This window comes from Camelina sativa, chromosome 7, assembly GCF_030686135.1.
Source record: "Camelina sativa cultivar CO46 ecotype springtype chromosome 7, ASM3068613v1".
In the NCBI taxonomy this organism is placed as follows: domain Eukaryota; kingdom Viridiplantae; phylum Streptophyta; class Magnoliopsida; order Brassicales; family Brassicaceae; genus Camelina; species Camelina sativa.
This window is the reverse complement of record NC_141886.1, coordinates 2,000,641-2,012,846: the sequence shown is the minus strand read 5'-3', so window position 1 is coordinate 2,012,846 and position 12,206 is coordinate 2,000,641. Positions and strand designations below refer to the sequence as shown.

General features: G+C 37.5%; 3 protein-coding genes and 1 non-coding gene across 8 annotated transcripts; 1 reads left to right on the top strand and 3 right to left on the bottom strand.

Moving 5' to 3' along the window:
• Positions 1-451: 451 nt before the first annotated feature.
• LOC147940741 (uncharacterized) lies at positions 452-4,521 on the top strand. Of its 2 annotated transcripts, none has more exons than XM_087456370.1 (7): positions 452-556; positions 667-1,042; positions 1,304-1,876; positions 2,041-2,105; positions 2,198-2,414; positions 2,511-2,558; positions 2,814-4,521. In XM_087456370.1, exons 2-7 carry the CDS (start codon positions 1,013-1,015, stop codon positions 2,901-2,903), a joined length of 1,023 nt encoding a protein of 340 aa, XP_087312496.1. In that variant the 5' UTR covers positions 452-556; positions 667-1,012; the 3' UTR covers positions 2,904-4,521. The 2 variants fall into 2 exon arrangements, with proteins under 2 accessions (XP_087312496.1, XP_087312497.1); XM_087456371.1 differs by having other exon boundaries at positions 457-556; positions 667-717; positions 1,289-1,876.
• A 581-nt stretch (positions 4,522-5,102) lies between these two features.
• LOC104699907 (pentatricopeptide repeat-containing protein At3g60050) lies at positions 5,103-7,079 on the bottom strand. 2 transcript variants are annotated; one of them, XM_010415306.2, is made up of 3 exons: positions 6,841-7,079; positions 6,091-6,737; positions 5,103-5,991 (listed from the first exon to the last, which is right to left on the bottom strand). In XM_010415306.2, the coding sequence occupies exons 2-3, from the start codon at positions 6,698-6,700 to the stop codon at positions 5,261-5,263; spliced, it is 1,341 nt and encodes a 446-aa protein (XP_010413608.2). In that variant the 5' UTR covers positions 6,701-6,737; positions 6,841-7,079; the 3' UTR covers positions 5,103-5,260. The 2 variants fall into 2 exon arrangements, with proteins under 2 accessions (XP_010413608.2, XP_010413607.2); XM_010415305.2 differs by having other exon boundaries at positions 5,103-6,737; positions 6,841-7,076.
• A 177-nt stretch (positions 7,080-7,256) lies between these two features.
• LOC104699906 (uncharacterized) lies at positions 7,257-10,632 on the bottom strand. 3 transcript variants are annotated; one of them, XM_087456561.1, is made up of 13 exons: positions 10,181-10,632; positions 9,836-10,061; positions 9,676-9,745; positions 9,390-9,586; positions 9,207-9,282; positions 9,044-9,127; positions 8,869-8,948; positions 8,653-8,779; positions 8,507-8,566; positions 8,364-8,414; positions 8,113-8,271; positions 7,877-8,009; positions 7,257-7,742 (listed from the first exon to the last, which is right to left on the bottom strand). In XM_087456561.1, the coding sequence occupies exons 2-13, from the start codon at positions 9,988-9,990 to the stop codon at positions 7,561-7,563; spliced, it is 1,374 nt and encodes a 457-aa protein (XP_087312687.1). In that variant the 5' UTR covers positions 9,991-10,061; positions 10,181-10,632; the 3' UTR covers positions 7,257-7,560. The 3 variants fall into 3 exon arrangements, with proteins under 3 accessions (XP_087312687.1, XP_087312688.1, XP_087312689.1); XM_087456562.1 differs by having other exon boundaries at positions 9,836-10,047; positions 10,345-10,608; XM_087456563.1 differs by having other exon boundaries at positions 9,836-10,047; positions 10,350-10,566.
• A 1,209-nt stretch (positions 10,633-11,841) lies between these two features.
• TRNAS-GCU (transfer RNA serine (anticodon GCU)) lies at positions 11,842-11,923 on the bottom strand. The gene has a single exon. It is a non-coding gene; the product is annotated as a tRNA-Ser (tRNA).
• Positions 11,924-12,206: the final 283 nt, after the last annotated feature.

Here is a 12,206-nt window from a genome sequence, read left to right as displayed (position 1 = left end):
GTAAGTTAGTTAGTTAGTTAGCCAAGAAAAATGTGAGAGACCCTTAATTAGTTCATAGATTGAAAAGCTGGAAATGCCGAAATGGTTTTGATTGAGTTCACAACTTCACTTGCTGATGAACATATATTGTATGTGTTGACATGCATGCATATAGGCCTAACGATTCCTTTCACCAACAATTGAGAAGAGATATCTTTGGTCTTAAATTAATTCAACCTTTTTAATGGATTGTTAGAATAAAAATAATAATAATAACCGAAGGCCAAAATCAAAAATTTGTTTCTTTTAAACAAGGGTCAAATCAATAAAGTCCTTCTGTAATGTCGAATTAAAAACAAGAGAACAAACACACAAAAAAATGTCGATGACGCGACTGAAGCACACGCGCTAGATCTAAGTTGGCGACATCCCTAAATTGAATGTTATAAAGAAATGGAAAATCCCCAAATATATTTTACCCCTAAAATTAAGGAACCGTTAAAAGATACTCAGTGATTCGCTGCCGCATTTTAATTCATTCCGCATCTGTCACTGCCTTAAACTCCGGCGAATCTCGGTAGATCGCGAAACCCTAAGCTATTTCTCTCCCTCTGTCTCTCGGTGTTGGTTTCTGAATTCTGATTCCCTCGCTCTTTTGTTTTGTTTGTTTTTGTTCGTTCCGGTCAGGTCTTGAGAGATTCTCTTCGACGAAGAAGCATTTTCACGTCTTAAGTTCAGGTAGAACCTCGAAATCTGAGTAGACTGTGTCGGATTTAGCGCTAGATTGTTTTGTAAGAGGATTTAGCGGTAGGAATTGTAGAACAAATTGATAGATAGAAATATATCAGAATCCTTGATTCTCGGCGATCGGTTTGAGAAGTATATAGATACTGACTTCTTCAATGACATCAATGCCAAAGTGAAAGTGAAAGTGAAAATGAACTCGAAAACCTCAATATGAAGTATTATTTTGTTATTGTGTATTTGTATACGTTATATATGCAAGCAACACAAATAGTTTGACAATTCTCCAATGAATTCCCACCTTTTGAAAAAGTCAGAGGTTAGAATCTCAAGTTTTTCCCTTTAGAAATAACATGCAACAAAGATCCATTAGATCTTTTGTCTACTTGACTTTGGTTTTTGTGAAACGAAAAATCGGATGAAGATCAGATTACTTTTTAATTATTAGTTGTTTGAGTGCATTATTTGTTCTATTTTTAGAAGTAGAGTTTTATAATATAGTTTTGAAGAAGTCCATGTTTAGACTTTGAACGAACTTTCAGTGAATTCACACATTTTGAAAAAGTCCATGTATCTTTAGATGACTGAGCAAGAGAGGTTGAGCCAAAAGATATTGAAAGCGAAATCTGAAGGTGAAAGCACTGGCGTTCAAAGTCTGCCTGACCATGTTTTACACCAGAATCCATGGCAGTTGGAACAATTTGAGTTCAACCTTCTCGGTCCAGAATCTTCTCGAGACTGGTTTTTCATCACAGACAACGTGAAGCCTGCAGCAGGGATTTGGAGACCATATGAGACCAAAAATCTACTTGGAATGCAGCGTGCAAGGTACAATATGCGTCCTCCTCCTACTTTTGGTGCATACAAACTACACAAGTACACCGCAGACAACTACAATGGAGCAGTCTACTGGTTGACGTTCTCTGGACCAGGCCTGGGGAATCAAAACCACAACATAGAACAAGCCATAGTAGTCGCTAGTGGTCCATCTGGTGCGAGTACATCTTCTTATATGAGTGACAAAGGACCTTATAGTGCAAGTACATCTGGTCACTGTAACAAGACCTTCATGAGTGACAAAGGAACTTATGGTGCAAGTTCATCTGGCCCTTGTAACAAGACCTTCATGAGTGACAAAGGCACTGAGGCACATGTAATTATTCCTTTGAACCTATTTACTGAATATACCCTGAACCAATGCAGCCTCCTATGATTCTGGTTTCTTTGTCATTTCCATTGGGAAATCATAATGCTACTGCTGATCTTCTAATGTTGCAGCTGAGCTTCTAATGTTATACTATCGAAACAATCTTGCAGCTTCGTGGTGTTATGGACGTGTCAGATAATCACTCTCCCCACTCGTCACTGTTAATCCTTTCTAGGTTGGCTCCAGAACTCTATCTTTTCTTGTTGCCTCTTTTTTTTTCTCCTCAGTTTCATGCCAAAAAAGTTTTGATGTAGTGTTAATATACAGGGCATTAAGACTTTCTGGGAAAATTAATGCAGATGATGCTGTCCGAGCTACTCTTTCTTCTATTGCTTGGGATACTGCTTCTCTGCCATCTGAAGACTCAGTTTCTGAGCTTAGAAGGAAGTTACAAGATGAATATGTGCAGGGAGCTAGAGTTCTTGAACAGCAAGATGATATTTGCAAACTTAGCTGTGCATTGGCCCTTTTAGCCTCTACTTCTGTAAGAAAAACGAGTCTTATGAACATGCAGAGCAGCAGTTTCCATCCAATACGTATTTGAGTGAGATTTTTTTTTTTTTTTTTGATATATGGGCAGTTGGGGTGCAGAGAGCGCGACGAATTGCTGAGACTGCTCACGGATGAGGTAAGCAAAAACATAATAAACTCATGCCAAGAAGTAGTTCGCTTGATCAGCATCTGTGTCCTAGATTTAAAAGACATTGTGTTTTTCTGTTGCTCTAGGTGGAGTTCTATTTATAGGATCTGAATGTTTCTTATTATTCACAAAGGCTGAATTACACATATATATAGTTAGACAAGAAGACTAGGGTTAAAGTATTTACACTTAGATCCCTAAACTAATGATTACATTTTTTTCTATCTTATACGCCCCCTCAAGATGGAGGGAGCTTTAGTGACGTCAATCTTGATACAAGCTTGTTGGAAACGTGCCCGGGGCAAAGGTTTCGTAAGTGTGTTTGCAAGTTGATGGTGAGTAGAGACGTGAGAGACACAAAGCATGTTACTTTGGATTTGGTTGTGAACAAAGTGGTAGTCGAGGGCGATATGCTTCATACGGGAGTGGAAGACCGGATTGGCACATAGGTAAGTGGCGCCAATATTGTCACAATAGATCACATGTGTGGTGGGAAGATGAATGTGAAGTTCAGTGAGCAAAGAGCATAACCATCGTACCTCCGCTGCTGCATTGGCAACCACACGATACTCAGCCTCGGTGGAGGAGCGAGCACCACCCTTTTGTTTTCTTGAAGACCATGATATCGGATTCCGTCCATTGTAAATGAGGTAGCCATGTGTAGAAACGTAATCGTCGGTATCACCAGCCCAATCGGTATCAGAGAAGCCATGAATGGTAATAGGAGATGAAGTGTGAAGATAAATACCGTGAGTTGGGGTGACAACTAGATATCGAAGGATGCGTTTGGCGGCTTGCCAATGTTCAGTGGTCGGACGGTGCATGAATTGAGAGAGCCTGTTGACCGCATAAGAGATGTCCGGACGTGTGAAGGATAGGTATTGGAGACTTCCAACAACTGATCTATACTGAGAGGCATCATCGAGAGGTGTACCACTGGACAGTGTGAGTTTTGGAGATGCTGGTAACGGTGTGGCAACAAGTTTAGCTAGGTGAATGTTGTTTTTGTGTAGGAGATCCATGATGTATTTTCTTTGCATGAGATGGAGACCATGTGACGTCCGAGAAACCTCGATACCAAGGAAGTAATGAAGATCAGTAGGGTCTTTGATGGAGAACCTCTCGGAGAATTACTTGAGAACCGAGGCAACAACCATTGAATCACTTCTTGTGACAATGATATCATCGACGTAGACAAGAACATAAGTGATAGTGGAGCCGGAATGTCGAATAAAAAAGGATGTGTCAGCAAGGGAGTTGGTGAAGCTGATGTCAAGCAAGTGTTGTTTCAAGGCCATGTACCACGCGTGAGGCGCCTGTTTCAGCCCATATATGGGTTTGCGTAACCTTCAAACATATGATGGTCGATCTTTGTCAACAAAACCATGCGGTTGAGACATATATACCTCTTCTGTGAGATCGCCTTGGAGGAATGCGTTGTTGACGTCAAGCTGTTTCAGCGTCCAAGACTTCTTCACCGCAATGTCAAGAACAAGACGTGTCGTTGTAGATTTGATAACAGGACTGAAGGTCTCAGCGTAGTCCTTGCCATATTGTTGATGGAAGCCCTTCGCAACTAAGCGAGCTTTGTAACAATCAAGTAAACCATTAGCGTGAAACTTTGTTGTGAAGACCCACTTACATCCCACGACGTTCTGACTCGCATTGGGAGGGACCAAGTCCCATGTGTGATTAATGTTCAAGGCATCATACTCTTGGGATGCAGCAGGTGCCCAATTCGGATCCTTCAAGGCTTGTGTGATCATTGTTGGTTCTTTTGGTGGCGTCGGAGAGGCAGTGACATGAAGATTAAGTTTAGGGTTGGGTTTAGTAATGTTATTTTTGGCTCTGGTTTTCATTTTGTGGTGATTTTGAGGTGGTTCAACATTGTGTAATAGAACACCAAAAAGCGATTAGTGGGTAGACTCAGACACACTCAGTCTATCTAAAACCATATGGAAGCTCTCAATTGCCGTCGTTTGAGCACTTGGAGCAGCTCTTACCAACCAGAGGAGGGGGCAGAACAAACGTCACTTTTCCACAATTAGAAATCACATGACATGGTTGACATAGACAGAACAAGCTTTTCATATTGCGAGACGAATTAATTTAAAGGTGAAAATAGATACAAAACCTGAGGCTGAAGAAGGGAGAAAGCAGTTCCAGAGATTGATGGCGTTGGTCGTCTTCTCGATTCGAAATTAGATCAAGGGACTTTTGGGTTTATCTACAGAGAGAGAGAACAACAAAAAAAAAGAAAAAAGGAAATTAACCATCACTCAAAAATAGAGACTTTCCATAAACCGAAAAAGTCAATTAGTAGAGTAAACAACAACAGACGAAGACAATCATACCCAAAAAGTCAAAACGACAATGGAATTTATCGTGTAGGCTAAGGTAATCAATGCTGATGTTTCGTGTTACTTAGCTTTTTTCTTTCTTTTGGGTTATATTCAACCTTTGCTTCAGAGAGAGACCCCTCAATTCCGATGAATGAGTAAGATACCAAAACTTTTGATGGCGGCGATGTTCTTTTAGAATCACTTTTATTTTTCTCTTTTTTTCCTTCTATAATTCTTGGAAAACAACATGAATTTAGGTTACAAGAATTGGTAAAGAAGAGATCAACCAAACAAAACCTAAATTAGCAACAACAAAAAGGAAACAAAAAAAAAGGAAAAAAAACCCTATCATCTCCTATATTTCATCATCTTTGGAACTAAATGAACATAATGTCCTTTCTTCACCATCTCTCTTATTACCTTGCGAGCCTCTGTAAGCTTCCCTGCTTTTCTTAAATAGCTCACCAATGTACTATACACTACGAAATTCGGGTTACACCCTCTAGATTCCATTTCTTTGAGCAACCAACACGCCTCTCTGAACTCTCCCGCCATACACAACCCCCGAATCATCGAGTTGTACGTGAATACATTCGGTAATTGCCCTTTTACCGTCATCTCCCTAAACATCTCCTTTGCCTTCTCTAGCTCCCCGGATACGACATAACCTGTTATCATCACGGTGTAACAAACAACATCCGGTGCGCACCCGGCTTTCACCATCTCATCTAGAAAGTACTTGCACGCTTCCATATTCCCTGCACGGCTCAGACCGTCTATCAGAGTGGTGAAATGGAGGACGCTCGGGTCGATTCCTACTTCCTTCATATGGTTCAATGTAGTCAGCGCAGCCAGCGGTTTGTTTCCTTTCCCCAAAATGTGCAGCAAAATGTTGTACGTGTAGCAATCCAGAGACAAACCATCTCGAGCCATCTCATCAAACAGCCTGTCGAACCGATCCATTTTCCCTAACCTATAGTTGGTCCACAAGAGAATGTTGTAAGTTAGAACATCTGGCGAGAACCCGTCTTCTAACATCTGCTCGTATACCCACTCAATCAATTTATACTGTTTTACACCTAGCAAAGAATTCAAAATCGCGTTATAAGAGTGTTTGAAAGGTCGGTAATTGAAAGTCTTGGACTTTATGAACTGCACAACAGCTTGTTTCGCCAAACCTGCTTCACCGCAACTACAAATCAACAGATTAAACGTCCTAGCTGTTGTCGGGAGCCCATCTTGAACCATCTCATCAACTAATCTCCACATTGCCTTATACTCTCCACACTCTGCAAATATCTTCATAAGCAAATGATAAGAATTCACAGTGTGCCTGAAACACTCTTGCTCACCAGACCACACGAAGAATCTATAAGCTAGTTTGGCACATCTGGTCTTATTATTATCATAACTCAAGTTCCTTAAGAACCCTACAAGAACCTCCCTCACTAGAAGCCCTGAGACTCTAACATTCAACTCATCTAAAGCTGACTTTGTATCGAATCCAGCAGATTCATCTTGCTTTAATGTCTCGAGAACACGAGACGCACCAAGCTCGGCACTATCCAAAAACCTACTCCGAACAGAGATATCTTCTCGATCGATGCTTTGGAGCTCACTGATACTAGTACCGGCTTCCTCAACAAATCCACAATCCAAATCTAAATCAGTGAAACCAATATGAGTTTCATCACTACCCAAGTTACCATTGCAGAATTTTCTGGAACTGAAGAGAAAGCGATAAGCTTTACGAACTACATTTGTGCCAAAAACAAGTGCCAAGTTCATATCTGATCTCAATCCCCATTATTCTCTGCGATCTTTCCTGCAAATTAAATAAAAATAAAAAATTGCTTCAGTTTCCAATTTCGATGTGATCCACATTCAAAGACATATATGTTTATAGGGATTGTGTTTCTTCTGATTACCTGGATAGTCAAAATAGCAGACGATAAATGCTTATCTTGCTCGTCGAGAAGACGGCCTTATCGAATTCATCGATGACGATAGCTCCAGGTGCGAATCTGAGACTGCGACTAACTGCAGAATCCCCAAAAATTAGGGTTTCTAGCCGAAGAAGAAGAAGAAGACTTACAGCAGTGAAAAGATAGAGTAAAAGGAAAAAAAAGGTTTTTTAGATTAAGTTTTAAAATTATATTTTGGTAGCTATGCCCGACCCGACCCGATTATGCTTTATATTATTAATAAGCCCAAAACAAAACGGATTTAATGGGCCTCATCTGGTTAAGAAAACCCAAGTGATGTTCAGTCATTCTGGTATAAGTAAAGCGATTTGTGTTCACACTTCACATATGATCTATAGGTGTTCAGTGTTCTTATGAACTTTCCAATCAAAGATTGTGTTAAATTTTCAAAAATATAAAACATCTTTGTGAATATTACAAATGGTTAAAAAAAACCAAACAAATCAAACACCAGAATACCAGATTTAGATTCATTTTTTCTTCTTATACAAGTAATTGATGTCACACTCACACTGTGATCTCTATCCCCCTATGTACAAAATCGTCGTCTCAAGAATCTGATAAACTCCGTGTATAGTAAGAGATTAGTGGACCTGAAAATCAAACATGTTCAAAAGAAACAATCAAAGCATTTTAGTGTTTGAACCGCACATGACCACTTCGTCATTCTAGTAACGGGTCAAGCAGGGGCTTCGATAGTGATCCATCAGCTCCAAGCTCCATAAAGAACGTTACAGTGACACCAACAAACGAGCAAAACGCTGGAACAAGACCTAAACCGTATCTTGTAACCGATAGGTAAGCACTTTGTTGGTGGTTGTTTAGTTGAGTTCTTGGTGAAGTACCTGTCACACAAAAAAACAGTTTCAGCAAAACCGCTAACACAGTGAGAAATGACTGGTTCTGCTGCTCTAAACTTTATAGGACCATGTCTCAGTCATCAGTTTAATTTATATGACTTTGATTAAGTGAAACTTACTTTGGTGTGACTGAAGAACATATAGAGCAAGCCCACAAGACATCTTGTCTAAGAAGCTTAACGAACCACAGACAAATGCGCATCCACCGACTTCTGCACCAATCAACACACTCTGCATACTGATTGCTGTAACCTGTGGAATTGTATAGTCGATGAATTTAAACTAGACATAATACAAGTATGGTTTATAACTGACAGTGATACCAAATCAAAATGAGAGGTAGAGAACGTTATACCATCATTAATGCGTTCGCGATGCCAATAAAGACGGATATAGCATACATGAAAAAACTTATGTTTCTAGGCAATAGAAGAATTGCTGCACCGCAGAATATCCAAATAACACCACCAGCTGTATAATACGCCTTTAAGCGTCTCCCATTCCATGGAATCTCCTAACATAATTACGCACAAAGAATAGTTGTAATTCCTCAACCGAGACAGAGGAAAAGGGAAGCTTTCGACATATGTTATGAGAATATTGAACCTGAAGCAGAACCGATACAACAAAGCTGCAGATATAGATAATTGCAGGAACCTGAATAATATAACATTTTGATCAGAGTACTTACATAAAACTAAAATGATCATAATGTAAAAAGAAAAAACAAATCTTCTTAAATATATTACCAAAGCTTTAGCGGATTGATCCATTTGCAAATCATCGATAACGAAGAATGCAAGATAAGCCTGAGAAGGAGGGAATGTAACACCTGGTGTGAGAATTTACAGCAATATGAACATAAACAGAAGCAAGAAAGGAACCAGAAACAGACCTGAGAAACATTCAATACAAGTCGAGTGAGGAGGTAAACCATAGCGACTTGATAGTATAGAAGTTTCCGGAACCAATAGACCCACGGTACTCTCACTCGGCTAGTTTCTTTCACATCTAGCCTAAGCCTTCAATCATCAAAATGCATATAACATTCATTGACTATACAAATTTCTAGTTAAAATATAAAAAAATGGAGAATTGAGCATATATATACCTTGGTTCTTTAGTCCCCATAAGAAATATGATAACAAAGCAGCATCCAATTGAGATAGATGAATATGCAATCCAGCGATACTGCAGAGTTAAATAGAAAGCAAGCAATCAATCTTGAAACACACTTACTCCAAATATAAACATAATGGAGAAGTCAACAACACAAAGTATGAAACCTGTGTTTCGGTATCTTCTTTCGATCCAGCCTTAATAACACCAAATACTACTAAAGCAATCGCATATAAGCCAAGGTTAGCAACCTGAAAAAGCAAAAGCATTGTTAAATCACATAAAGAAGCATAGTTGGTACCAAACCAAGATCAGGGAAAAGAGCTTGACCATAGTAAACGCGTTACGACAGCTTGCTAAAGCTACTCTGCTTGTTGAGTTCAATGAAATGCAATTAACCATAGCCCTGTAGAGTAAATTAAGCAGCCACACAGTTACACAGCATATACACGAGCAGAAAACAAACAAAGGGATACGGCTAAAAGGTGAAGTAATTAAAAGAGATGAGATTACATATGAGAAACTTGAGTAGCAGCCCATCCTATGTTAAATATAGCAGCAAACATGCTGTAGGAGAAGGTTTCGAGCGTTAAAGAGTCGTTATGAAGGATTGAACAAGGCAGACAACCTCCAAAAACCGAGGAAAAAGAGATCGCAACCAGTAATGATCCTGCAGCATGCCAAATTTTAAAATGCCCAAACCTATCTATCTGCCAAAACAGAAGACCAAATTGTTAGCTTACCACCAAATCAGAAACAACAAGCTTAAGGCTGAATCAGAGACAGAGAAGTAAGGTACCAATTCACCAGTGAAGATAGTAGCAAACCCATCAGCAACTTGGCCAGAGAGCATAACAATGGCTGCATCTCTACAGAAGGGAATAAAAAAAAAAAAAATCCTCAGACTATAATTGTATTACTACAAAATTCAAAATCACAAAAAAAATTAAAATTTTCACCTAGGGGAGAGACCAATTTGGGTCAAGAAAAGGAGGAGGTAAGTGAACCAACAAGAAGCAGTAATGTCATTAAGCATATGTCCAACTCCATAGAAGAAGACAGACCATCTTCCTATGGGTTTTGTGAATGGATCCTCCTCACTCCCTCCGGTCATTTTCTCTCAACAGCTTCTAAAAATTATAAAGCTGAGGATTTTTGAATCAATCTTGATCTGCAACAAAAACCCTAAATTGGGGGGAAAAAAATAGGAACTTTCAGACCTCGAATTCAGAGGAAGGGAAAAATTCAAACCCATGAACAGAAAAAAAAACAAAATAATCATAAAGGATTGAGCTTTCTCGTACCTTGAATCAACTTTTTTAAACCAAAACCCTTGTGATGAGAAATTGGTTAATAAGAATCCTCAAAGGCAACGAAAGATCCCCCAAAGAAGGGGAAAAAGTGGAGTAAAGAAGACAAATCTTAGAAGAAACTGGTTTCATTTTGAACACTCTCTCCACTAACTAACCTAACCTTTCTTCCAACGTCATTATGTGCTCATAGGACCTTTTCTTTTTTTGGTTGAAATCTTGGAAATACTATAATACTAGTATTATAAAATCTTGGAAACTGGAAGTAGAAAAAAGTTGAAGTGATCAGAGAGAGAAAGGAGAGAAGATAGAGTGGGGAAAATCATGCGGTCATGTCTGGATTATTGCCAGATTTAGTTATGGCTCAACTTTTGGAATTTTGCTGGATCAGTTAATGGATAGGATCTTCATAGCAATTTGTCAGAGATTTTTTTTAGTTAGATACTAAATTTTAACCCGCGGTACTCTGTAGACATAAATAACTAAATTTTCTGGTTGTTGTGTGGCTAAATATTTATATTATTTTTTTAACTTGCAATATACTTTATGACTATTTGTTTGTTATATTTAGTTTGTTTTATTTAGTGTTTGAGATTCTATTTTGATTTTTAATTATTATAATAAAAAATTAAGGGATATAAATATATAATCAGTAATTTATACGCTGTGATTAAGTCATATTTTTCTAATGATTTAATTATTTTACACAATTTTAGTTAAATCAACTTGATTTTATGTTAAATATTCTAATATTAGTAGTGTTGATAAATAATTAAATGAGGATTTAACCCGTGTTAACACAAATTTAATGATATTTTATTTAGTCCAACATGTTCTCTTTATAACTCATCTACTATATAACCACATTATATATTATTTTAGACTTTTTTAATTTTACATATTCGTAATACTTAAAATTTTTATTAAGTTTATATATGTTAATTATAATATTTAAATAAATGTCAATCGAAGTTTCTCTTACATTAATAATCAAAGCTTACAGGTTTTGGAAAACAAAATGGGAATCAAATTATTGTTTTCTTTGTTTGCGAAGGATTTAGATAAAGAATATCTCAAAACACAATAATATGTGTAGTTAAATATATGAGAGTTTTTATTTTCATATTGATTGCTGTTATTTTTTAGTTGGAATGAAATGTAAATTATTTAGGAAACAAAATCTGAAGTAATGTTAGTTTTGGAAAAAATTTAAGAGTTAATGTTGTAAATAACTTTTTAAATAAACAAAATTAAAAGACTATAACACAAAATATCTTTCAAAAATGTTAATAAAGATTTTTTTTGTACTTCAAAAATGTTAATATAGATTTTTTGGTGGAATCTCACTATTAAAAAGTACTTGTAAATTTCTTTCCCGTACTTGCTTCGTAAATTTTGAGACAGTGATTTTGAATTTTTTATTTCTTTTAAGTTATCTCTTTCTCTCTTTTTTCCTTGATTTATTGCTTAACAGGTTTACACGAGAATGCACGTTGCAGCAGCAGCAGCAATTAAACGCCACCGAATGAAGTAGGAAGAGTCAAGAGACAATTTAACCTTTTACCATAAAAAAAAAAAAGAGTCAAGAGACGCATGCGCAAACAAGTCGAATTAAGTTCCCACACAAAAAAAAATAAAGGAGAAAAAAAAGAATTCGTCGCCTGAGAGATTCGAACTCTCGCGGGGAGACCCCATGTACTTAGCAGGCACACGCCTTAACCACTCGGCCAAAGCGACATCTTGATTATGAATTCGTCATAAACTATTTCATTGACTTTGTTTAACCTGCAAATAATATATTATACTACATCATACGGGGGAAAAATATATGTGATATCTCTCACATTTGATATTTGCCATAATATCAAATACTTGGTGACTCAACCAAACGTTGTTCTTGTTCGTTTCGATGTTACAATGACCTATACTATATATATAAGAATATTACGATTTTAAATTTGTTATAACAGCAGCTAAAAAACGATACGACAATTCATTATTTGTCACTATAGCCGACCAT

Coding starts and splice junctions, on each gene's coding strand:
- LOC104699907 (XM_010415305.2), bottom strand. CDS start 6,700: ATGAACTTGGCACTTGTTTTTGGCACAAATGTAGTTCGTAAAGCTTAT.
- LOC147940741 (XM_087456370.1), top strand. CDS start 1,013: ATGAATTCCCACCTTTTGAAAAAGTCAGAG. Junction 1,043..1,303: donor ACCTTTTGAAAAAGTCAGAG/GTTAGAATCTCA, acceptor ATGTATCTTTAG/ATGACTGAGCAAGAGAGGTT. Junction 2,559..2,813: donor TGAGACTGCTCACGGATGAG/GTAAGCAAAAAC, acceptor CGCCCCCTCAAG/ATGGAGGGAGCTTTAGTGAC.
- LOC104699906 (XM_087456561.1), bottom strand. CDS start 9,990: ATGACCGGAGGGAGTGAGGAGGATCCATTCACAAAACCCATAGGAAGA. Junction 9,128..9,206: donor GTCGTAACGCGTTTACTATG/GTCAAGCTCTTT, acceptor TTGCTTTTTCAG/GTTGCTAACCTTGGCTTATA. Junction 8,780..8,868: donor ATGGGGACTAAAGAACCAAG/GTATATATATGC, acceptor TGATGATTGAAG/GCTTAGGCTAGATGTGAAAG.